We start from the raw sequence: 26611 nt of genomic DNA, 5'->3' as shown, positions 1-26611 counted from the left end.
AAACGTCCGGGTGCAGGGACCATTCCCCCGGATGAACGTCCTGGCGACTTAGAAAGTCCGCCTCCCAATTGAGCACTCCCGGGATGAAGACCGCTGATATGGCCGGAAGATTGCGCTCCGCCCAAACCAGGATCCGAGAGACCTCTACGAGAGCCGCCCGACTGCGAGTTCCTCCTTGCCTGTTTATGTAGGCCACGGTGGTAGCGTTGTCCGACTGGACCTGCACCGGGCGACCCTGGAGAAACCGCTGTGCCTGCTGGAGAGCATTGAAGACCGCATGGAGTTCCAAGATATTTATTGGAAGCTCCGCTTCTGTCGGCGTCCACCTGCCCTGGAACAAGTGTGGACCCGAAACTGCTCCCCAGCCCCGAAGACTGGCGTCCGTTGTCAACAGGACCCAATTTGGAACCCAGAACGGACGTCCCTTGTTGAGGTGGGTCGTCTGTAACCACCACGTAAGGGACAGGCGAACCTCCTGGGTGAGCACAATCGTCTGGGACTTCAGAGACTGAGTCAGCCCGTTCCACTTGGACAGGATCAGGTGCTGCAGAGGTCTGGAGTGAAACTGGGCGTATTCCACCATGTCGAACACCGACACCATGGAGCCCAGTAACCTCATCGCCGAGTGTAAGGACACCCGGCGGCTGTGCAGACAACTGCGCACCCTTGACTGTAAAGCAGAGATCTTGTCCTCCGTCACGAAGATCCTTTGCTGTCCCGAGTCCAATAAGGCTCCAAGATGCAGAATCCTCCGAGACGGGATTAGAGTGGACTTCTGCCAGTTGATTAGCCAGCCGTGCCGTTGCAGCAGTGCAATGGTCAGGTCCAAGTGGCGTAACAGGAGCTCTGGAGATCCTGCCACCAATAACAGGTCGTCCAAATACGGCAACATGCGGACTCCCTGCAGCCGCAGAGAAGCCGCCATGACCGCCATCACCTTGGTGAAAACACGTGGTGCTGTTGCCAGGCCAAAAGGTAACGCCCGAAACTGGAAGTGGTCGCTGCTGATTGCAAACCTGAGGAACTGTTGATGGCGCCAAAGAATAGGGACATGCAGGTAAGCGTCCTGTATGTCCAATGACACCAAGTAGTCCCCAGGTTCCAGCGCCAGAATGATGGACCGTAGGGTCTCCATCCGAAACTTCGGGACCCGCAAAGACTTGTTGAGTGCTTTGAGGTTGAGAATCGGACGATATGACCCATTGGGTTTCTGTACCAAAAATAGATTTGAATAGAAACCCTGGCCCCTCTGGGAGAATGGAACCGCCACTATAACTCCAGCCTGGAGCATAGTGTGCAATACCTTCCGCAGCTCCGTAGCCTTGTTCCGGTCTGATGGGAGACCCGTGGTGAAGAAGCGAGCCGGGGGTCCGTGCCGGAAGGAGAGGGCGTATCCGTGGGAAACCACCTCCAGAACCCAAGTGTCTGTCGTAGTGGTCGACCAACACTGGGCGAACTGTAGCAGGCGGCCTCCCACCCTGGGATCCCCCAAAGGGAGGCCCGGACCGTCAGGCCGCAGGCTTGTCATCTGGCTTGGGGGCCGGACGTCTGGTACTCCATGCCTGCTTCCGGGGCTTGACCGATTTCTTAGGGCCAGCCTGTCGAGGAAACGACTGTGGTTTGGGCCTGCCCTGGGCCCTAGATGACCGAAAGGACGATGGTCCCGAACCAGAAGGAGCAGCGGCCGACGGGAGACAGGCAGATTTGGCTGCCGCCAGCGTGGCCACAATCTTATCCAGATCCGGACCGAAGAGAACTTCTCCGGTAAACGGCAACGCTTCCAGACCTTTCTTGGAATCTGCGTCCGCCTTCCAGGATCGCAGCCACAAGGTGCGACGAGCAGCTACCGCTGCTGAAGAAATTCTAGACACCAGAGTACTAATGTCTAGAGCCGCCTCGTTGAAGTAGGTGGCCGAATCACGGAGATTGCCAATCAACTCCGCCTGATCGGCCGGACAGTCGGATTCAAAAGAAGCCTCTAATGAATCCGCCCAGCGCTCCATCGCTCTGGCAACCCAGCAAATGGCCATAGCCGGCCGTGCTGCCCCCCCTGCAAGGGAATAAGCGGACTTCAGGCAGATTTCTACCTTGCGGTCCGTAGCATCCTTAAGGGAGGACATGGATGGCATCGGCAATGTGGCACTACGGACAAGACGGGTCACGTGAGAATCCACCTGTGGAGGGGATTCCCACTTCGCAAAATAATTATCCGCGAACGGATAAGCCACCGCCAGGCGTCTCTGCGGCTGGTATCTTTTGCCAGGTTGTTTCCACGCCTCCTCTAAATGGTCCACCAACTGACCCGAAAGAGGAAAGACTGTGGCATCGCCCTTCACATCTTTGAAAAAGGCATACTTAGATTTAGCCGCTGGGGGAACTTCGTCCTCAATCACCAAGGCTGTGCGGACCGCCCGAATAAGTCCAGGAATATATACTTTGGACTTAGCATCAGCGTCCTTAGTATGGAGAGGTTCCTGATCGTAAGGATCTAGAATCTCCCCATCATCAGACGTCCCTTCGTCATCCTCATAAGGAGCGGACAGAGACGCCACCGGCCTTTTATGAGACCGCATCACAGACTCCCCTTGCAACACATCCGACAAGTGCTGTACAGAACTCGTCAGGGAGTTAACCCACGCTGGCTCCTGAGAACCCGGGAGCGGGGAAATAGGGAGACTGTGGGGTACCACCAATTGTCGTGGGAACCCCTGCATGGGTGACGACACCACAGACTGCTGGGACAAACCCATCGGAGTAAACGCGGGCTGCGGAGCTAACTGGCCCACTAAAGCTGTTAACGCCTGAGCGAAACAAGCCCAGGGCGGCTCCTGTACCGGTGCTGTAACCGTAATAGGCCGCGCCATGGACAAACACTGCCGGCAAAGGCCCTCCGCGCTACCCTCCCCCTCCGCTAACGGTACTTTGCACGTGGTACACTGTAGCCGGAGGGGAAAATCACTTTCAGACATGATGGCACCACGTATGTGACCTCTCTCACCAATTAAGTATTAAATAGGCGAGAGACCACCCTGCAGCACCGCACCGCAAGGGCTTTAGCAGAAAGAACAGGGACAGTAATAAAGCTAACAGTTTAGAGAAGAAAAGATTACAGGCAGCAGCGCTAGCACAGTCACATACAATGCAGAAAAATAACAATTCCTGCACTAACAGCGCTGATCACTCAACTACACAGACACAGGGCCTGGTAGGACACAGCGCTGCATACACAGACCTGACCACAGCGGAGGAGAGGTATGCGGGGGGACCCAGACCACGATGCTTCCGTCCAGCGCTTCCAGCAGCGTTCACCATGCGTTCTGGAGAAGATGGCCGCCGAGGAGCAGAGAGGAGGCTGGCCTGGGGGAGGAGCGCTGCCACAGGACCAGTCGGCAGCATGCAGAGAGGGCTGTGTGCAGCGGGGGAGGCGCCGGCTGTGAGACAGGGAAGGCGCGCTCCCCTGGCATGCATTTAACCCCTGGGACGCCGCAGCGCTACCGCTCTGCTGCGGTCCGCTGTCCCAGGGGGTAGTGGAAGCGCAGGTTGGTCGCCTGGCTCCACGCTGCAGCCAGTCCCCAGGGAGCCCCCTGCCTGGGGACTTAGGACCATGTGATCAGCGGGGACCCACCGCGGGACCCCGCTGCTTACCTCTGTCCCCCTTGAATCCGGCCATGGTCCGGAGCATCTGGGGTCACCGCTAGCTGTGACCCCAGACGCCCACCAGCATCCCCGGATCAGTACCGGCGTTCTGGTACCGGCGGGGTGTAGGGAAGACAGCATGGACGTCAGGACTGACTGTCCATGCTGTTCATCCAGTTGTGCAGCCACAGCTGCATGAAGAATAAGCTTCAGGGGCTCTTCTAGCCCCCACTCCAACAGGTGCACACGACTCCGGCCGGGCACCAAACTAAACTGAGGTTCCTTGGCCCGGGGGCGGGGTATAGGAGGGGGACCTAGTGCATCCTGGGAGGCTGAAAGCTTAACTCTTTGGTGCCCTGCGACTGACGTCACACCTATACCCCAAGGTATCCTGTGGATACCCTATGGACCCTGAAGTAGAAAATGTGAGATCATTATAGACACCCATTGGCAACTGCACTGACTGAAAAGTAATTGCACAGAGATACTGAATGGAGGCCATGGACCAAAGTTAGCATCTAGTGACCTTGTGAATAATCTCCTTGTTTAGCCTCTAAAGCAGGGGTGGGGAACCTTTTTCTGCCGTGGGCCATTTTGAGATGTATATTATTCGTGGGTCTGGTGCAGGCCACTCCCCCTCTGTGTGATGTCACACAGGGGTGGGGCCACAATTATCGGTGATTACAGCAATGCCTGGAGTATCCTGAGGATGCTCTGGGGAGCTGTAAGGGCAGCGGTGTGACCGTCTGAAGCTCCAGGCGGCACTGCTGCATAGATTCTGCCTGCAGGGTGCCATTCTAGGCACCCTGCTAGCCAGATGAGGCTAGCAGAAAAAAGCTCCAAGGGCCAAACCAAATGATTCTGGGGGCCTTGTACGGCCCCCGGGCCTGAGGTTCCCCATCCCTGCTCTAAAGTATGTCAATTTATAATAAGTACCCCTTAATATGTATAAAACTATTCAAAGTACCGCTTAAATTGGATGACATCTATACCAAGCCACTCCTTATACATTTAAATGTTTTTAAATTACGCCTGTTGATAAGCTTGCGGTGCACATACCAGAGGTTGAGAACCTGGGCTCTAACCAACCACATATCACTGGAGAATATATAGGAGAAATACAATAGGGTGGTACCTCTAAAATCATTGCTTGGAAGAGCTGTGGACTGGAATTGTACAGAGCACCAGCCAGCATCCCTCCTGCGCTGGCTGCCTCCAATGCTGTGTGACAGGGCTTCGAAAATCCCAGGTCATGGATATAAGACATACAAGCCTGTAGGTCATCCAGGCCATTCTGCTTCTTATCCAACATACCCTGTTTATGCCAGTCACAGCCCAGTTCACCACCACCTCTGCGAAGACAAAAAAAAAAAAAAAACACACACACATATATACTATATAAATATTTTACCTATTCTGTGAAAAATAAGCACTGTACATATGTATGGATATGTAATAGTAACACTAAATAGTTATTTTTGATATTACCTTACATGGCAATAGGCTAATATCCAGCCACCTTCAACCAACATTCTCTTCTCAGCTTTGAAACGCATATTCAACTCCATACCGTAGGCTCCGTAGACATGGACTAGGAGAGGCCTCTGTCTGAGCCCACCACCAACTTTATAGAAAACTGTAACTGGCACCAAAGTGCCATCCTGTTATCAGGGAGAAAGGGAGAAGCTTCAAACAAGATTTCATACACATAAAAATATTAACACATCCTAAATATATTTTAGGTGATGGAGCGAGGAGGCAGGGACGGGACAGAGCAGCAGACAGGGGGTGGGGCAGAAGAGCAGACAGGAAGTGGGCCTGAGGGGGGAAGGTCCCTTTACTAGTAAAATAGAATTATATACAAACACAAAAAACAAATAAAAATTAAGCTAAATAGAAAAAACATCTGTTGTTTTCACCTTCAAAAATGGGCTGCGGTCCAATTATTTATAATGTGAATAGATGGCAGCGACATTATATAACATAGCCAGCGTAGTAATGAATGAGACATTTTTCGTTAGAAGGGTATATGTGTGCGCCTCCAGATCTACTTCAATTGTGGTCACATAAACATAACCTTCCTGTATTTAGCCAATACTTAGCCACCTCTCCCATCGCAGAGTTGAAATGATAGAAGATGCCACAAAATATGCATCCATATGCTTTTCTGGTGTATAAAAATATGTATTTTAAGTACAAGATTTTTTTTTTTAATGCAAAAACGTGTGCTTACAGATAGGCTACAGCTGCTGATGTCACCAGTTCCTTCTGTTGCTGATGTGCAACCTCCTTGGAGACTGCATGCTGAGGGGGAGATTTATCAAAGCTTGGAGAGAAATAACGTACTAACCAATCAACTACTGTTATTGCATAGGCTGTGCTTCAAAAATGAGAGTTAGGATTTGATCAGTTGGTACTTTATCTCTATCCAAGCTTTGAGTTACAGTGAGCTAATGGGGTGAATACACACACATATATATTATATATATCACCCGCGCACGCAGGGGGGGTTTCCGAGTACCTAGAAACCCCCCCTGGCCACCGCTCTATTAAAGTGCAGAGAAGGAGCAGCCGGCTTTCTGCACTGGCTGGGCTGGCTGATGAAGGGGGACCTGCAGCTGCAGTGCGCAGCTCCTCCCAGGCTGTTCCGACGATGGTGCATCGTAAGAGGCTGAATGATGAGCTGCGCCCAGTGACTTACTGACTGTGTCTGTGGCACTTTCTCTCGGAGCCTCACAGGTGTGTGTATTACATGTGGGGATGCGCGGCAGAGGAAAGGAGGTGCCGGCGGGGATGTGTATGTGGTGTCTTGCCAGGGCGGGGTGGTTACTGGGCGAAGGTACGGATGTTGTTGGCGGGGAGGTGGGAATCTTTAATACATTTTGCTGTTTTTATTTGCCTGCATTAACTTTTTAAATGAAAGAGGTGTTTGTGTAGTCTTGGTCCGCTTGTGTGTGTGCATGTCTGTGCAATGCTGAACTGTCTATAAAAAAAATAAAAAAAAAAAATATATATATATATATATATATATATATACATATATATATATACATATATATATATACATACATACAGACAGACACACACCGGGTAGAATAAGTATTGAACTCATCAACATTTTTCTCAGTAAATATATATATTATTTGTAATGGGGCTATTGTAATGAAATTTTCACCAAATGCAATCCACACATGCAAAGAAATCAAACCATAGATGTCCAGAAATTAAGTTATGTTTAATAATGTGAAATGCCACAGGGAAAATGTATTGAACACATGAAGAAAGGGCGGTGCAAACAGGCATGGAAAGCCAAGACACCAGCTGAAATCTATCAGTGCAAATTAGTATAAGCTGGTTCAGTCCCAACTGATGGCCTATAAAAAGGTGTCTCATTACCAAGGTGTCACACAAGAAACATCTCACAAAGAACTCTCTCAAGACCTTCGCAACCTTATTGTTGCAAAACATACTAATGGCATTGGTTACAGAAGGATTTCTAAACTTCTGAATGTTCCAGTGAGCACATAATCCGGAAGTTGAAATAACATAATTTCACCATAAACCGGCCACGACCAGGTGCTTCCCGCAAGATTTCTGACAGAGGAATGAAAAGTATTATCAGAAGAGTTGTCCAAGAGCCAAGGACCACTTGTCGAGAGATTCAGAAAGACCTGGATTTAGCAGGTACAATTGTTTCCAAGAAAACAATAAGTACTGCACTCAACCAGCATGGCTTATATGCACGCTCACCACGCAAGACTCCATTGCTGAAGAAAAGGCATGTTGAAGCTCGTTTAAAGTTTGCTGCACAACATTTGGACAAGCCTGTGAAATACTGGGAGAATATAGTCTGATCAGATGAGACAAAAATTGAACTCTTTGGATACCATAATACATACCATGTTAGGAGGAGAAATGGCACTGCACATCACCCCATAAACACCATACCAACAGTGAAGTTTGGAGGTGGGAACATCATGGTGTGGGGCTGTTTTTTTAGCATACGGTACTGGCATACTTCATGTGGTGAAACTTTCATTACAATAGCCCCATTACAAATATATTTACTGAGAAAAATGATGATGTGCTCAATACTTATTTTACCCGCTGTGTGTAATCCCGAAGATAAGTATCGGGGTGTTAGGGGGAGGTTAGAGTTAGGTAGCGTGGTTAGGGTTATGCATTAGAGGGAGGGTGAGGCTTAGGCACCAGGTAGGGAGTGTTAGGATTAGGATGCGAGGAGGGGGAGGTTAGGTTTAAGCACTAGGGGGGCATGTTAGGTTTAGGCACCAGGGAGAGTCCGGGGAGGTTAGGTTTAGGCCATTGGGGGGAAGGTTATTAGGGTTAGGCACCAGTTAGGGGAGGGGCTAGATAAATACTTACCGTGACTTCCTATGGATGTCGGGATGCCGCTGTCGGTATTCTGACCAGCGGCATCCCGACAGCCGAGATTTCATACCCATTCCCTTCCGTTATATATGTGGGAATCGTTTTGTCATGACATAGCTGCTGTGTGAAAAATGTGAGACTTTTTGCTGGAAGTTACGGATAAAAATGGTACAAGCCTATAGACAATACTGTAATAAAATATTGCATACATTGTTTTTTCTAATGTTTATTACATTATTAAAAATTGGTATCTAGATTGACGGGGCACACCAGAAGAATTTGTAGAACGTCCATTATGGTTTGTAAGGTTGCATCTTTCTATCAAGTTTACTGGATTGCTACAGATTTCAGGCAAAATTTACTAAACAGCGGGTTCTAAACCCCAGCGGTTTGGCTGTGATTTATAAATGACAGCACTGTTCTACTCTAAAATTTGTTTTGATAGCGGTTTTGCAGATGTTTTGGCATTAGTAAATCTGCGGATAGCAATACCGGCGCCAAACCACCGAGGTTTAGAACCCGCCGATTTGCCCTTTAGCTCTATATGAGGGGGTCTTGTGGCTTTTCTGTAGTATATGACAAATTTAGAGCACTAATTGCAATTTTTTTTGTGGACGTTTCTCAACCTCTGCAACAGAAAAGTGCTAAAACAATTATACACTCAAACTGCTTGTTATCCAAGTTTCATATATGTACCAAAATGGTCGTAGTCACCAATACAGTTATGGAGTCAGCAGCTGATTCGTGGAGAGGAAACACACGGAAGGTCAGACAACAGCTCATACGAACGGCATAGAAACACGCACTGTCAGCACAAGTTACCAGTGCAATCCCCAGTCAGATATAGTGCACAGCTATACAGAGAATCAGCGACAGCATAATCTGGGCTTGACGGAGATGGATGCATGTGGGTTTGTGGACGCACCTTCGCAGAGTTTAGCATACTGCGCGGGTGCCGCAGAAAGGAATCTGAGACAGCGCACTCGCCAAATCAGGCATGCGCACATGGACGGAGATCGCAAGTGTGGACGGACTGACTGGGTCACTCTTTCCGATCAGTGGGCATTTCTGGGTGGCTACCATGCGGACGGGAGTGTCGTGGGTGCGAGCGCCAACTTTGGTAGCGTGTGGACGGAGATGGGACGCCTGCTTCAGATGGATCTATAGCACTTAGCATAGAGTGGGAGCATGTCCAGATACAGTACGGATGATGACGGTTGCGGCTGCAGAAAAAACAGTGGGCAACACGGCATTCCACATGCAGACGCATGGATGTTCAGCGTACACTGGCGAATACACTCGTTAGCATAAGCTTTTAAGTAGGCTGCTGCGGCCTTACGGTAAAGCGTCAAAGTTGTGTGCGACTGAGAATCGTCTCTGCTGTATTTAAAAGGGCGGGCTAGAGTTCACAGGGCTAAGACAGTGAATACATTTTTATCCTGTTATTTTAGCTTTAAACTGCGGTGGATAGATTGAAGCCAACCTTGCTTTTGGCTTTCATTCGTACTATACGGCAGCTCTCATCCTCCTCGCTGGAGTGATCAGCTCCTTCTGACAACCTGTTTTCTAAGACTGAATAAGCAAACATGACTGGCTGATGTATGGGTGACTCCAGGTAAAATCTGATGCTGTTAGCGCTTTCCTCCGTCTGCAGAGCTGGCTGCAGCGCACAGGCCCATATCGGAAACTGAATAAAAGGGGACAAAAAGAGAAATAGAAAAACATACATGGAAGCAGTTCATTGTCGTATCCTTACCAAATCCCTGCATATTTGTGATAGATTTAATCTGGAAAACTGTTTCACCTCAATTCATATGATAATTATATATACGGATAGCAAAGCAATAAGAAAAAAAAAAAAAAGGCTTACATGCGCAGAACAAAACCCTCGCTGACAGTGGTAGCGCTTGAATGGTTCGCTGCACTCAACTTGTTAATGACCTTTTCATTTAAACACTATAATGAAATTCAATCACTATTTCAATTAAAACGCAATCTATGAAACAAGTCATGATTTTCTTGTCAAATTAAATTTGCTCTGTGAAGTGATATTTCAAAGTAAAATTTCACGTACAAAAGGAGAAAGGTTGACTCCTCTACCTATAGAGAGCGCACGGCTTGCCACTAAACGGTGAAGTCGAGCAGCTCCCGCAATTGAGTCATTGTCAGGCTGTCTTGATCACTGATCTCTGCAGAACTAGTGTATTGTCGAAAAAGTCAAAAGGAAAAATGTCCTATGGATAAACAGGTTTTGTTTTAATAAAATAAATATTAGTTGGCGGGGGGAGCTGTTTATTGTAAAAAGAACATAAAAATATGGAGATTTTTTGTTTTCACATAGTGTCCATATAAAGCAGGTTCAGACAAATGACCTCAAAGATTAGGAGCCAGCAATTTTGTGATACGTGTAGGTAAAAATAGCATAATAACTAGCAATGAGCTGCACTGAATTACTCATACCTATTACTCAGTCTTATTATAATGCCTAAATATTAAACCAGCCAGTGCCTCCATCATGCTGCACCAATCAATGCAATGAAAAACTGCTCCAACCAGTGCCCTCCGTCACACTGTGCCAACCAGCGCCCTATTGTGGCTTTGAGCAGAATAGCAGAAGCAGAGATGAGTGCTACTTCAAATCCAAGATGGCAAAGATTAAAAATACATAGACCAAAAATAAAAAAAATCTAGTCCAAGAACGAACACTGGACCAAACACTGTCAAAGCAGCATTAAAAAGAGCATCACAAGAATAATAGGTCTGTGCCACTACTGGCTTCAGAAACATGTATTTAACACTATAAAAGATGTCACCTTAACATTCCAACAGGAACAGTAGAAACTGCCCTATATATTTCAGCATGGACTCACCACATCCAGAACATGAGAGTCTGTATTCAAGGTGAAGAGAGGGGAGCATAGCCTCCCGTTTGATGTGAAAGTCAAAGATCAACTTGGGAAGAGTCGTAGAAAGAGTGCAAAGCCAATGAAGGTGTGTTTGTGTGTGTGGGGGATAATTACAATAAAGAGGTTCTTTTGGATAGACAGAGGGCTTAATGGGTGTTATTTGATGGGATCAGTATGCTTTGCCGACATTCATAATGTCGTCAAATCAGTTTGTTAGTAGCGAGATGTCCAGCATGCTATGCCGACACGGTACTAATGTTACATAAACCACTGTAACTGCGTCGGCAATGCGAGTTTAAACATTACGGTAAAGCATCAGATTTAAACTAATACTGCCGGCACAGATACAAATGTCTAAGCAACATTAGTACCGTGCCGTCATAGTGTGCTCGACACCATGCTGCCGACAAACAGATTGTTGACATTGTGAATGTCATTAGATTATCGACGGATGATGCGGATATGAATGTTGATGAAGATTTTGTAATGATAAATGTTGGAGGATGATGGGATTAAGTGATTGATGAAGGGGTTATGATGAGGGTTTAATTACGAGGCTTTGGCAAATAATAACAACAGTGGAAACAAGGTTGATGAAGAGAGTGTAACACGGAAATAAACAATAACGTTTCACCCGTGAGAGACCGCTTTCCATATCTTCTAGCAATGACAGAAACCCCGTTGGAGAAGAAAAAAAATGAATCAATCAGTGACCTTGGCACATGCAAGCTTCCCAACGTGGGGGATTCTAATGTATGATCAGATTTATCTTAGGACTTTGAATTAAATCACTATGCAGGTGGCTTTTAAACAACTGCATTCAGAACAGTAGTGTCAAAGGATATGACAGAGATTCTTAGGGCCGTCTGAGCATCTTTACAAATGATTATACTCCTTTCTTGTACAAAGACAAATTATATGCTTTAAGTCGTGCAAAGCAACTGATCAGGGAGAATTTGGAATTATGACAGCTTTTCCTTTAGCACTGTTACCAGTTACCCTGCCACCATGTGCCGAGAACGCTATTTAAAAATTATCCTAGGACTTCTTTTTTTTTACCCAATACGTTAAGCATAATGAAATAAATCAAGCAGTGATTCCCCAACCGTTGCCAAAACTAAAAATGTGTTGGTTGGGCATGCTGAGATTCGCAGTTCCACAACAACTTAAGTGACATAAATTCACTTTGTAACAGAGGATTTTTTTTTTTTTTTTTTTAATCATTACTAGACATTATTTTTGCTGCAGTCAGGGTTATTTTTTTTTATTTTTTTTTAAACTATTTCATTTATTAAAAATTTACATTTAGATCCTCTTTAATTTATCATTACTCAAGCCAAAGAACAATAGATGACATCTGTTACATGTAGACCCAGCTCACACTCCTGCCCAATCTTTTGAAATGATCATGAATATATCAAAAGTTAATCTACAATTCACAACTATGATTTTGGTGTTCAAAAATGCTTTTAGGGGTTATAATGAGGTACTGAAGATATTCCATTTTTGTTAAGTAACATTATATTTAGCAAATAATTTTATTCAGTCCTGTTCCCCCCCTCCCTATCTCTGATTATACTCCCTTGGCCAACTTGCTCCTGTAATCTAGCCTGTTTGATTCCAGCTAGCGATCTTGTGCTACAGGTTGGCTCTTTAGCATTTAGTCACTCGAAATTGGTGCCTTGAACCGGAGAGCTAAAGAAAAACCATTGAGCAATACAATAACCCCTTTCTTGGCACATGTACACTTGGTGGTTTGTAGCTATTATGTGTGGGATTCTCAATGTAGGAAGGAAAGAAAGAAAGAAAAAAAAGAAATCAGTATTCATTCTCTGCAAGCCGCTGAAAGGCCAGAACTACCATTCTCCTCTCCTAAACATAACAATTCAACAGAACACAGCAAAAAATTAGTGACTGCACCGCTGCAAACACATTCAGGATTTGATTACATTCTATTCCTTTCATCTCAGGCATCATCGCTTTTTTAATGCAGGGGGAGGGAAAGAATTGGGAGAGGCGAAGAAAAGAGGAGACGTGAGACCCACAAATAAGTGGCCGCGTGAGATGAAGACAGATTGTGAATGGCTGCAACACTCCACAACCCACAGGGAGGCAAACTGTACAGCAAATGTGCCGAACCGACCAGAAAATTACATTTTAGAAAATTAAATACCAGCTCTTTTATGAGCAGACAATAATCACTATAACGATAGCAGGGGGAAAAAATATGTAATTGCTACTATATAAGCACATAAGGTCTTTCCAAGAAAGTGTATATATGCGGGTTGTATTGTCTGACCTCCAACACTCCCCCCTAACCTAACCTGCACTCGATACATTGCCCATACATACATATATACACATATATATAAAAGTAGAAAAAAAAGGGGGGGGGGTAGCACTCACCAGTCTTCTTAAATACATCTCTTTATCGCATCTCAGTAAAAATGTTACAACATCTGGAAGTTATGTGGGATGGCTATTTCACTGACAATGTGGGATCTGCCTCTGTAGCTAATGTTTGGGACGCCTTCAAGGCCTATTTACGTGGGTCTCTGATCAAAAGGGTAGCAGAATTAAAAACATTTTATAGGGAAAAAGAATGTGTTTTGGAGATGGCCTGTAGAAATCTTGAGTTGAATTACTTGGGGGACAAGTTGGAATCTTCACATTTAAAATGGTTGACTGCACAGACAGAGTGGACTGATCATTTGACAGATAGAATGAACCGTAGACTGTTATGCCGTTCTCATTTATATTATATGCAGGCTGACAGAACTGGTAGTTTTCTGGCACACTTGGTTCATGCTGATCGTCCTTCTGCTGTTGTCTCGGAACTAATTGGGCCTGAGGGCTCTATGGTCACATCTACACAAGATATTGCAGAGGTTTTTAGTTTATTTTATAAAAACTTATATCAAACACAGTTGACTGAGGACGTGAATGCTTTGTCATTATATGTTGCTTCTGCTAGGCTTCCAAAATAGTCATCCGAGGCTCGGGCGTATTTAGATGCCCCGTTGACCCTGGAGGAGGTAGATGCTGCGATTAGTTCCTTTCCCGGTAACAAGGCACCCGGATCTGATGGGATTCCCATAGAGATATATAAAAAACATGCTCGTATCTTTGTTCCAAGACTTTTAGATCTGTTTAATGGGCTCTATGAAGAAAATTTGTTCTCTCCATCTATGTCTGAAGCCATAATTGTTGTGCTCCCTAAACCCGGGAAGGACCCTAGATACCCTGATTCCTATAGGCCAATTTCTCTAATTCCCACAGATGCCAAAATTTTGGCTAAGATCCTTTCTATTCGACTAAACACTGTTATTACTTCGATTATTCACCCAGACCAATCAGGATTTATGCCAGGCAAGTCGACGTCGGAGAACATTAGAAGGCTGCACACTCACTTACAGGCCTCCCATGGCGAGGAATCGTCCTCTGTTATTGTGTCATTAGATGCTGCAAAAGCATTTGACTCTGTGGAGTGGCCCTTTCTGTGGGAGGTCATGTTATGTTTTGGGTTTGGGCCGGTGTTCTTGATGGGTAAAGCTAATGTATGCGAACCCTACTGCCAGGGTGTCAGTGAATGGGTTTATCTCCCCATCCTTCCCCCTGTCTCGGGGCACAAGACAGGGTTGCCCCTTGTACCCAACCCTGTTTGCATTGGCTATTGAGCCGTTAGCCTGTATTATACGTTCTCACCCTGATATTATAGGTCTACAATTGGGTAATAGAATGGACAAAGTTTCCTTATATGCAGATGATTTATTACTTTTTTTGTCTGACTATGTAACAGCTATGCCTGTGGTTCTTCAAGTCATAGAACAATTTGGATTTTTTTCTGGTCTTAAGATAAACTGGGACAAATCATCTATCCTTCCTCTTAGGGGGTTGTATCCGACTGTTCCCATTATCACTCTCCCTCTCTGTTGGGTAAATAAATTTAAATATTTAGGTATCTGGATAACTAATTCCCCAAAGGACTATATAGTATTGAATGTTGAGCCCCTTTTTGTCTATTTAAAGGGCAAACTTCAGTCCTGGCGCCGGCTCCCTCTTACCGTTACTGGTAGAATTAACTTAATCAAAATGGTGGTGCAGCCAAAATTTGTGTACGTTTTGCAGCATTCTCCTGTTTTTATTACAGATACATTGTTTAGGCGTTTGAATAGTCTTCTTTCTTCATTGGTCTGGGTGAATCGTCGACCACGTATTCAATTGGCAGCTCTGACCCGATCTAGGTCTGCGGGAGGTTTGGCTCTTCCAAATTTCAAATTTTATTATTATGCGGTGCAGATGGCACATATACGGTTATGGCTTCAAGATGACTCCCATAATGCCCTGCACGTTTTGTTGGTTTCTCAGATTTTCCCTAACTTTACACCATTACAGGCCTTGCTTGCGGGTAGAATTATACAGAAAGGCCCTCCCCTGTTGATGCAAGCTATTAAGATATGGAAATTGGTATCTAGTATTCTACAGTTTACGGGATTAGATCCAGACACTTCTCTATGTAGTTATCGTATATTACCTGAACTGGCCTCTTTACAGCTTGAGGTGACATGGGGTTCTAATGGTGTAACTACACTGGGTCATTTATATGACACTTCAATTCTTAAATCTTTTGCACAACTCCAAGAAGCTCATCATCTCCCTCAATCATATTTCTATAGATATTTACAATTACAGCATGCTCTCTCAGCTCAATTTTCAGATGGCCCTCCTCTAATTCAAATATCCCCATTGAAGTCATTCCTTTTATCTTTAGGTCCCCGGAAGACGCTTTCTTACTTATACTCCTATATATTGTCTTCTTATCATAAGGATAGTTTACCACATCTTAGTGGGAGAGAGATATTGGCCTTATAAGTGATACGGACTGGGATAATGCTCTAGAAGCTCCTCGTATTTCCACGACTTCTATAAGATTTCAACAGATTCAACTGTTTATTCTACACCGTACCTATTTAACTCCTGTTCGTTTGATAAAATTTGGGGGGAGAGCATCTGACATATGCCCTAAGTGTAAAATTAGTAGCGGTACTTTCTGGTACCTTCTATGGGATTGTCCGGTGGTTAGCATTTTTTGGAATAAGGTTCTGAGAGTTTTGTCCAATACAGGTATTGCTCCCACTTTAGCTACGCCATTGATGTGCTGTTTAGGCTCTATGGACGATGGGGTAGTGGACAGATATCTTAAGCAATGCATTGTCAATATGTGTACACTAGCTAAGGTATGTGTGGCTCGGTCGTGGATGGCTCCTACAGGACCAGATTATAATGCTTGGCTGTCCTTGGTCCGTACCACTGTTGAACATGAAAAACATGTGTTTATTTGTCGCAAAGCTGAGAAGAAGTATGAACGTATCTGGAGCAGTTGGCTTAAATCCTGTTATGCCCGTGCACTGCCTAATGATTGACCGGTATATTATTGTTAGGATAGTGAGGTAGATTGTTACTTTGTTGGAGGTAATGTGCTGTGTGATACGTTGAGAGCAGAATTTATTGAGTTAATTTTGCCAATTTTTCAGGTGTTATTTTTGACAATATTCCAATATTTGTATAGTGTGGTATATATATATATATATATATATATATATATATATATATTTTATATATATATATATATATATATATATATGTTTATGTGTGTGTATATGTATGTATGTATATATATATATATATTTTTTTTTCTCTATGTTTATTGTTTTGGTATACAGATTAATATTATATTTTTTATAAGCAATGGATCTGGGATGCAGTTTGTGGATCTAGGTTTTATATTCCAGATACTGTTATTTGATTATGTGTATATATGTGTATATATATATATATATATATATATATATATATATATATATATATATATATATATATATATATATATATATATATATATATATATATATATATATAATTTATTTTTTTTATTATTATATATATATATATATTTTTTTTTTTTTTATTATTTATTTTGCTTGGTTATTTGTTGATGTATATCTATAAACCAATAAAAATGTACTCAATCTAAAAAAAAAATAAAAAAAATGTTCAAAATCCGACATTTCGGTCCTGTGCATGGACCTTTGTCACACACACACACACACACACACACACACACACATAATATATATATATATATATATATATATATATATATATACACACACACACATACAGACACACACATATATGCATATTATATACACACACAAACATCCATGATGCAGCACTCACTCTAGAAAATGTAATTTGTGGTGCACTGAAGTCCATAAACAAAGAGGACAGAGGTGATCAGCTTCTATCATTTATCCAGCACATTCTATACAATGAAGCTGAATAATTACTATGGTCAAGTTCTTCAACTGTCCTCATCACAAACATCAGATACATCTCCCCACAAGGTAGATACTATAAATGGAATTTTATTGAGCACAGTGCATCACTGTATTCGCTGAGCCCGGGGCAGGTCTTCGTTTTCTCCACAATGAGGGCGTGTATTCTATACATGTGTGTGTGTATTTTCTGAGCAATGGAACAGACATTGCAGAGATCCCCTCCAATGCATACACAACCCACTAGTCTCTTGTGCAGTGATCCCCCGCTGCATGTACAGCTCCCCTATCCCCTAGTGACTGTTCAGTGTCTGCCACCTCAAAACTGAAAGCTCGATGCAAATGTTGGTAGGATATGGGCACTTTCAGAACTCTGATCACAGAAACACTAGTAGCATTAAGCGTATCTCTGTTCTAAATATACTTGGAAACTTACATGGAAACTCCAGGAAGTAGTAGAGGCTAGTACACAACTGAAACTACCTAAATGTGCTCTGCTACCCAACCTGAGGGCAGTCACAGTTACTGGAAATGGATTTGAGTACTGGTGATGTAATGCGTGACCAGAACCACCAAGACATTTGGTGGGCCCCATTGCTGGAGAGGGGCCATGGGCATGTCCACTTAGGAAGATACATGCTACGGAGACTCTGCACGCCGAAAGGGGCGCATTCCGCTGCCACATAGGCTGGTCTGGGTCAATGCACCCCAAGACAAACAGGTAATCAGTGAACAAAGACCCTTTATCGGTTTATTAAAAAGTACAAGTGATTGCCACATGTCCTTGCAATTCTCAACAATTTCTGCGAGGTGCTGTCAGACTGCCATCAGGACGGCTGGAATGCTATCAGGAAGGTCGCATCGCAGGTAACTGGCAGGCTCCAACTTCAACAATTTGCCCTTGCCACCATAGAGGTGAAAAAGAAAAATAACTAAGGTGGTATATGGTAATATTTGTGAAAGGACCATACTCATTCTCTGTCGTTTGTTATTTCAAAGACGATTCCCATTGAGGAATTGATACGTCATGGACCTCACTGAATAACCGATATCACACAATAAGATGTTGGCAAAACAGTGAATGCAGAAAGCAGCCAAAGTTCTAGGTTACTTGACCACCTATCATACTGATGTCTGGAAGTCAGACAAAAGGTTCAGCCTGATGTAATCTGGTGTAAATACGATGACAGATCATTTGTGTTCCTGACACAACATTGTCAATGTAATTGGAAAACATATCACTCTTGCAGCCAACACCATAAAGGTATTCTATTAATTGGCTTCTGTATTCTGTCAGTAGCAACAACAAAAATGCATACATCAAGCACTGTACCACGGTGAGTACACCAAGCAGAAAAATAAAACTGAATAAAATAAAATGAAAACTAAGAAAAACAGAAAATGATTACAGCTGCTAGCAGTATTGTGACTTTCAAGAGCACAATAGCTAAACATGAGGTTTTGGCTGAGAGGGCATGCTGGCACTTGTAGTTCCATAGTTGGTAGAAAGCCACAGGTTACCTACAACTGTGCTAAAATGCAGAAATAGAGAACAAGTGCATCAACATTAAATAAATAGTACAGACTACGAGGATGATCTGTAATACAACAGTGACGGAGTAACGCATTGCATATTGGGTATGATTTGTGGCAGAGAACAGAAACGTACCTTCACAGAGTGGATAACAGACTCGCTGGAGAGGGAAGTCACGTCCATACACAGCTCATTGTGGTGTTTCAAAAATATTACACAGTGATCCTTTAACATCTCCATGTCCAGCAGTCGGGACTCTGCTTGCAGCTGATAAATAGGTTTCCACTGAAGTACACCACTGTTTATAGGAGCCTTCATTAACTGCACCAGAGAGAATTGGCAGGAACATCATTATTATTAAATTTTATTTATAGGGCACCACAAGTGGTCCGCAGCGCCGTACATGCAGTAAAGGGTACACAGAACATTACATTACAATACAGTAACCAAAATATAAACAGAGCACAAGTAACAATTAGCAACACAATTCTCCATACACAATACAGCTCTGAAGGTGAAGGCTGTCATAGAGAAGGCTGTGAGACAGCGGGGAGGAGGACCCTGCTCTTAGGAGCTTACAATCTTGTCAGCAATGTATAGATATCTCCTCTCATTACATAAATATAAAACCAGTGACAATAAAAAAAAAACACTGGTCAAAATTTCACATTGACTGGAAGCTATTGGCCTTGATGCAAAAATGTTTTAAATAAACAAATCATGAAATATCAGTGGGACCCAGCCTCAGTTTATTACTGCTTCCAGTCATTTTGCCAGCTGAAAATGTCACTTTGTGGGTCACTTTGAGCCACAGCGTCCTGTCTTTATTTCCGGGTTGTTGCTATCTATTACATTGTATGGAATTGTTCCACACAGCCAGTGGGGACAGGTGACGGCACCGGACAATTATCGGCGAGGCCTGCACTCACAGTAAGCAAGGATACACTCTTTCACTTATTTATTGATCAAAATGATCCTACATTAAATGAATTTGCATGAATGTATATATGGACCTCTAGGACTGTGTTCTGCCTTGAGCATAAATGAGAAGTCAAACGTTTACAGAAATTGTTGAGCAGTCCCACATATTGTCTGGAGGAATTCTGGCCCATTCTTTTTCTTTTTTTTTTTTTCCCTGAACACCAGCTTCATGTCATGCCACAACGTTTCTATTGTATTAAGGTCTGAAAATTTCTCCTGCTGTTTTTTGCAGGCTGACTTGTGCTTTCAGGTTTGTTCAGTTCAAGGATGGATACGCTGACATTCTTCTGTATGGGCCGGTGGCTGAAGGCGCCGAGTTTCCAGTCACCCATGGTGTAGGCCGGAAGAGGTGCTGATCCGGAACATACGATTGCGGGATGTTATAAAGTAGAAGTGATATGAATTAAATAAAATAAAGTGTTTACTATATTCAGCCAGAGAGCAAGCGCCCAGCTGCAACAGGCACTTACAGTACTGACAGTCAATCTATACAAGTATATATAAAAACTAATATCCCGACTGACTGACTCCTCAACGTCTGGACCTAGAAACATGAAATTCGGGGAGTATATTCCTTCCATGACGTAAGCAGCCACTAAGAAGGGATTTTTCGAAATTCAACTCCTAAGGGGGTAAAAAGGGGTAAAATGTGTCCTTTCCCTGCGCAATGTTATGACTGACTCATCAACACCCAGCCCAAACCCCTGAACCGAGAAACATGAAATTCTGGGAGTATATGCCTTCCATGAGGTAAGCACCTACTAAGCCTGGTATTGTTCTAAATTCGACTACTAGGAAGGTGAAAAGGGGTAAAATGTTTCCTCTTGACTGAGGTGAATGGGTGACAAAGCAACATGGCTCAAGTGCTGCGGGACTGTAAGCTCATTGTCTGGGATGAGTGGCATCTCCAGGGTTTGGCAGCATTTGTATGGCAGTTGGTGTGGCTTCCCTATTTGATCTTGACTGACTCATCCATGCCCAGCCCAAACCACTGGACCTAGAAACATGTAATTCGGGGAGTAAGAAGTAAAATACACATATAGCAAGAATTTTAAGAAATTCAACTCTTAAGGGGGTGAAAAGGGGTAAAATGTTACCTCTCCCTGTGCAATTTCCTGACCGACTTACTCATCAACGCCCAGCCTAAACCCCTGTACCGAGAAATATGGAATTCGGGGAGTATATTTCTTCCATGACATAAGCATCCACTAAGAAGGGATTTTTCAAAATTCGACTCCTAAGGGGGTGAAAAATATGAGATATGGTAAGAACTTACCCTTGTTATCTCTATTTCTACGAAGTCCATAGGGTTCCACAGGATACCTTGGGGTATAGGTGATGGTGGCAGACATCAGACACCTCAGAGTTAAACTTTTCAGCCTCCCAGGATGCGCGGGGTCCCTCTCTTATACCCCGCCCCCGAGCCAAGGCAAATCAGTTATGTAACAATAGAAGGGGGTGTACCCACGCTCCTGTGCGACTGCAGATGGTGGGGGGGGTGGAGGGCAGGGGATGTGTGGAGGGTGGGGGGGAAGGGGGGAGGGGTATTAATGTAGGGGGCGGGACAGTGGTGCTATGGTGTTGTGTGAGATGGGATGGGAAAAAAGAGACACTGACAATGGGTCTGTGTGGTCCAACCTATTTATTGGGTAGGCAGTGCTTCCCTAGGCGGCTCTGTAAGTAAGTACAGTACTTGTGGATGGGGGTGTTGTCTTGGTACAGCTCACGGTTGGGAGGTAGGTTGAACCTTTCAGGGGGCTCCTTTGGCGTGCGGTCCTAACTCCTGTACGTTCCCTTGCTGGACCTATGGACGACAGACTTGTGGCAACCGGGGTGTAATGAAGATGTTCTCCCCCCCCTTTTTTCCCATCCCATCTCACACAACACCATAGCACCACTGTCCCGCCGCCCCATTAACACTCCTCCCCCCTTACCCCCCACACATCCCCTGCCCCACCACCATCTGCAGTCACACAGGAGCACGCGTACACCCCCCTCTATTGTTACCATACCCATTAGCAGGCTTTGGTACTCCTGCTGTACGCTGCAGCACCTACTAACTACATATCCCACCCCCCCCAACCCTGATCCCGACACATAGGACCCCAACCCAACCTATCACCACAACTAGAAGCGCGGCCCACCTCGTAATTCAACTTATCAGTAATGTAACAAGCCATAGGCTGGAGAAGAAAGAGAGAAGAAAGTTCCGGAACACACAAGAATCACATTCTCACCAGAAGGAGACGGAAAAAACGGTGACCAGAGCAAAGCCCATCTGCAGTACAGGTGCGACAGGACGGGAGTCCTGTGGAACCCTATGAACTACATAGAAATAGAGATAACAAGGGTAAGTTCTTACCATATTCCATATTTTCTACTTCAGGGTCCATAGGGTATCCACATGATACCTTGGGGATGTCCCAAAGCAGTATCCTTTAAGGGTGGGGGACGCTACTGTGCTGAAAGGAGAATCCGCCACCCGAAGGAAGCATCCTGAGAGGTGAAGGGGTCAAATGCATAGAACCTCACAAAAGGTATGGACAGAAGACCACGTGGCTGCCTTGCAAAGCTGAACAGCAGAGGCACCATGGCGAGCTGCCCACAAAGGACCCACAGACCTAGTGGAATGAGCTTTAACTGAGGATGGAACAGGAAGGCCTTCATGAATGTAAGCCTCAGAAATTGCCATGCGAAGCCATCCTGCCAAAGTTTGCTTAGTGGCAGGCCAACCCTTCTTACAGGAAGCCATAGAGGACAAACAAAGATCCGACTTCCTAAATGAATTGGTACGGTCAACATAAATCCTTAGAGCACGTATCACATCCAAGGAGGCCTCACCAGCCAAGAGGTCTGGAGAATTAAAGGCCGGCACAATGATTTCCTCATTAATGTGGAAACTAGATACCACCTTAGGTAGGAAACCAGGGCAAAGCAAAAACCTGTTCCTATGAAAAATTTGAAAGGGAGGTCGACATGAGAGAGCCCCCAATTCTGAGACTCTTCTGGCTGAAGCAATGGCCAGAAGAATCACAGTCTTAGCTGTAAACCATTTTAAATCCACTGAGCCCAGTGGTTCAAATAGTGGTCCTTGGAGAGCCCTCAGGACAACAGCCAAATCCCAAGGAGCCACTGGAGGAACGAAGGGAGGCTGAATACGAAGTACACCTTGCAGAAAGGTGCGGACATCAGGAAGAGTAGCAATCCTACGCTGAAACCACACTGACAGGGCAGAAACTTGCACCTTCAGAGAAGCAAGGCGAAGACCCTTTTCTAAGCCCGCCTGCAGGAAAGCCTGGATATCATGAACACCTGAGGATCATAGCCTCTAGGGTGACACCATTCAAAGAAAGTATGCCATACTCTGGAGGTAAATACTTGCAGACGCAGGCTTCCGAGCTCTTAGCATGGTGTTAACTACAAAGCTGGAAAAACCCCTGGACCTTAAGACGGCTGTCTCAACAGCCACGCCGTCAAAGACAGATGACTCCGGGTAATGGCAAGGACCCTGAGACAACAGGTCCGGACGTTGAGGCAACAGCATCGGAGTGTCTACAGAGAGACTCCGAAGATCTGAGTACCAGTGATGTCTAGGCCATGCTGGAGCTATCAATAGGAGCATGCCGCCTTCTTGCTTGAATTTTCGAACCACTCGAGGAAGAAGGGAGAACGGAGGGAAGAGGTACGCAAACTGGAAGGTCCACCGGAACGACAGAGCGTCCACCAGAAGAGCCTCCGTGTCTCTTGTTCTTGACCCGTACACAGGTAGCTTGTTGTTGTGTCGGGAGGTCATGAGGTCCATCTCTGAAAGCCCTACTTGTTCACCAGGAGTTGAAACATATCCTGGTGAAGAGACCATTCTCCTGGATGCACGTCTTTACGGCTGAGAAAGTCTGCTTCCCAGTTGTGGACTCCAAGTATGAACACCACCCAAGTCGGGATACGGGACACATCTGTCAGTGCCGCCTGACTTCTGGTTCCTCCTTGGCGGTTTACGTAAGCCACCGTGGTGGCGTTGTCTGATTGTACCTGCACGAGCTTTCCGTGGAGAACATGTTTTGCTTGCTGGAGAGCTTTGAATACCGCCCGAAGTTCCAAGAGGTTTATTGGAAGCGCAGATTCTGCTGGAGTCCACCTGCCCTGGAACAAGTGTGGACCAGTCACTGCTCCCCAGCCTCGGAGACTAGCGTCCGTTGTCAGAAGGACCCAGTTTGCCACCCAAAAGGGGCGTCCCTTGTTCAGGTGAGTCGTCTGCAGCCACCAGACGAGAGACAGACGTACCTACAGAGAAAGCACCATGGTCTGTGTCTTTATCCATCTGGAGAGGATCAATTTCTGCAGAGGTCTGGAGTGAAACTGGGCATATTCCACTATGTCGAACAGTGACACCATGGAGCCAAGTAACCTCAACGCCGAGTGAATAGACACTCGGCGGCTCTGAAGTCAACTGCGTACCCTTGCCTATAATGCAGAGATCTTTTCCTTCGTCAAAAAGATCCTCTGTTGTTTAGCGTCCAACAGGACCCCGAGATGGAGCATCCTCTGCGAGGGAACCAGGGTGGATTTCTTCCAGTTTATTAACCAGCCATGATTCTGCAACACAGATATTGTCAGTTGCAGATGGCGCTGGAGGATCTCTGGAGACCCTGCTAACAGAAGATCGTCCAGACAAGGCAACAAGCGGTCTCCCTGCATCCGCAGGTGGGCTGCCATGACCGCCATGATTTTGGTAAAGACTCGAGGCGCTGTGGCCAGACCAAAGGGCAGTGCCTGGAACTGGAACTGTTGGTCGAGCACTGCAAACCTGAGGAATTTCTACTGTGCTAAGATAATAGGAACATGCGGGTAGGCATCCTGAATGTCCAATGACACCATGAAATCCCCAGGCTATATTGCCAGAATAATGGAATGCAGGGTCTCCACCCTGAACCGAGGAACCCTCAAGGACTTGAGGGATTTGAGGTTGAGGATGGGTCAGTAAGGATCCATTGGGTTTCTGCACCAGAAAGAGATTGGAATAGAAACCTGTGCCCCTCTGGGATAACTGAACAGGCACAATAACTCCAGCCTGGAGCATAGAGTGCAACACCTTTTGGAGTTCCAGGGCCTTGTCCTGATCTGACGGAAGGCCTGTGGTGAAAAACCGGCTGGGAAGGCTTCGCCGGAAGGAGAGGGCATACCCCTGAGAGACCACCTTGTGTACCCAAGTGTCCTTGGTAGTCAGGTACCAGCACTGGGCGAACTGAAGTAGGCGGCCTCCCACTCTGGGGTCCCACAAAGGGAGGCATGTCCCATCAGGCTGAAGGCTTATCGTCCGACTTGGGAGTAGGACGTCTTGTACTCCAAGCCTGCTTGGCTGATTTCCTGTTACCCAACTGTCTGGGAAAAGACTGGATCTTGGACTTAACCTGGGCACTATAAGGCCGAAGTACCAGACCCTGATGGGACTGTAGCCGATGGCAAACATGCATAAATAGCTGCTGCCAGTGTGGCCACAATTTTGTCCAGGTCAGGACCAAATAGGACCTGTCCACTAAAGGGCAAGCATTCCAATCCCTTCTTGGAATCTGCGTCCGCTACTGCTGCCGAGGAGATTCTGGAAGTGAGGAGACCTGTATCTAAGGCTGCCTCATTGATGTACGTGGCTGTCTCTGAGATTGCCCACTAACTCCACCTGTTCAGGGAAAGAGTCATTGTCCAGAGACGCTCCAATGTATCCGCCCACTGGTCCATGGCTGGTCTGGAAGCCCCTCCAGCAAGGGAATAAATGGATTTTAGGCATATTTCCACCTTGCGATCCGTAACATCTTTTAAGAAGTACATGGAGGGCATGGGCAATGTAGCACTCCTCACTAGGCGTGTGACATGAGAATCCACCTGTGGAGGCGTTTCCCATTTTGAAAAATAATTATCCGCAAACGAGTACGCAAAGCCCAAGCATTTTTTAGGCTGGAACCGCTTACCCGGATTTTTCCACACGCCTCCTCTAAATGATCCACTAACTGACCAGATAGAGGAAATACAGTGGCATCTCCCTTAACATCCTTAAAGATGGCGTATTTAGATTTGGCACAGGGGGATCCTCCTCCTCAATCACCAAGGCCGCATGGACTGCCCGAATAAGGCCGGGTATATAGACTTTAGATTTAGACTCCGCATCCTTTTCACGAAGGGGCTCTTGGTCTGAAAAGTCAATAATTTCGCCGTCAGCAGACGTCATGGCATCATCATCATACTGAGCCGTCTTAGACAATAAAGGCCGCTTAGAAGGCCGCAATGGTGACTCCCCCTGTAAAATGTCTGTCAGGTGCTGTATCATAGTGGACAATGATTTCACCCACACAGGCTCCTGCAAGACCTGGGGGGCGAAACCGGGAGACCCTGAGGTATCATCAACTGCCTGGGGGACCCCTGCATGGGTGATGAGACTACCGTCTGCTGCGATAACCCCATCTGGGGAAACGCAGGGGGCGTCGCCAACTGGCCCACAAGGGTTCTAAGTGCCTTAGCAAAACAAGCCCAGGGCGGTTCCTGCACAGGCGCAGTGACAGTAATCGGGCGTGATATAAGATAACATGCCCTGCATAAAACAATCAGTGTTCACATCTCCCTCCGCTAACAGTACATTACATGTGGTAGATTTTAGCTGTAGAGGATATTCACGTTCACTCCAGACATGATGAGTGTAAACGGAGCGTATGTGACTCCCAACACAGATAAACACTTTGTTTACTGTGAGGCAACGAACACCCTGCAACACCGCACCGCAAGGGCTTTAGCAGAGGAAGAACAGGGATAGTAAAATGGCTGACAGTCAGAAGTGAAAG

At 45.5% G+C, this 26611-nt stretch overlaps 1 protein-coding gene across 2 annotated transcripts in view; it reads right to left on the bottom strand.

Moving 5' to 3' along the window:
- Positions 1-26611, bottom strand: part of PREPL (prolyl endopeptidase like) — a 76184-nt gene that overhangs the window by 11829 nt on the left and 37744 nt on the right. For both annotated transcript variants that reach the window (XM_088477270.1, XM_088477269.1), the window contains exons 8-11: positions 18939-19124; positions 9509-9712; positions 5125-5297; positions 4772-4988 (exon numbers count right to left, since the gene is read on the bottom strand). In XM_088477270.1, the coding sequence (XP_088333396.1) occupies positions 4772-4988; positions 5125-5297; positions 9509-9712; positions 18939-19124 (780 nt within the window). The remainder of the gene's footprint in view (positions 1-4771; positions 4989-5124; positions 5298-9508; positions 9713-18938; positions 19125-26611) is intronic.

This window comes from Taudactylus pleione, unplaced genomic scaffold (assembly GCF_031769625.1).
Source record: "Taudactylus pleione unplaced genomic scaffold, aTauple2 ptg000201l, whole genome shotgun sequence".
Lineage (NCBI taxonomy): Eukaryota > Metazoa > Chordata > Amphibia > Anura > Myobatrachidae > Taudactylus > Taudactylus pleione.
The sequence above is the reverse complement of the archived record's forward strand: the minus strand, read 5'-3'. Positions and strand labels throughout refer to the sequence as shown.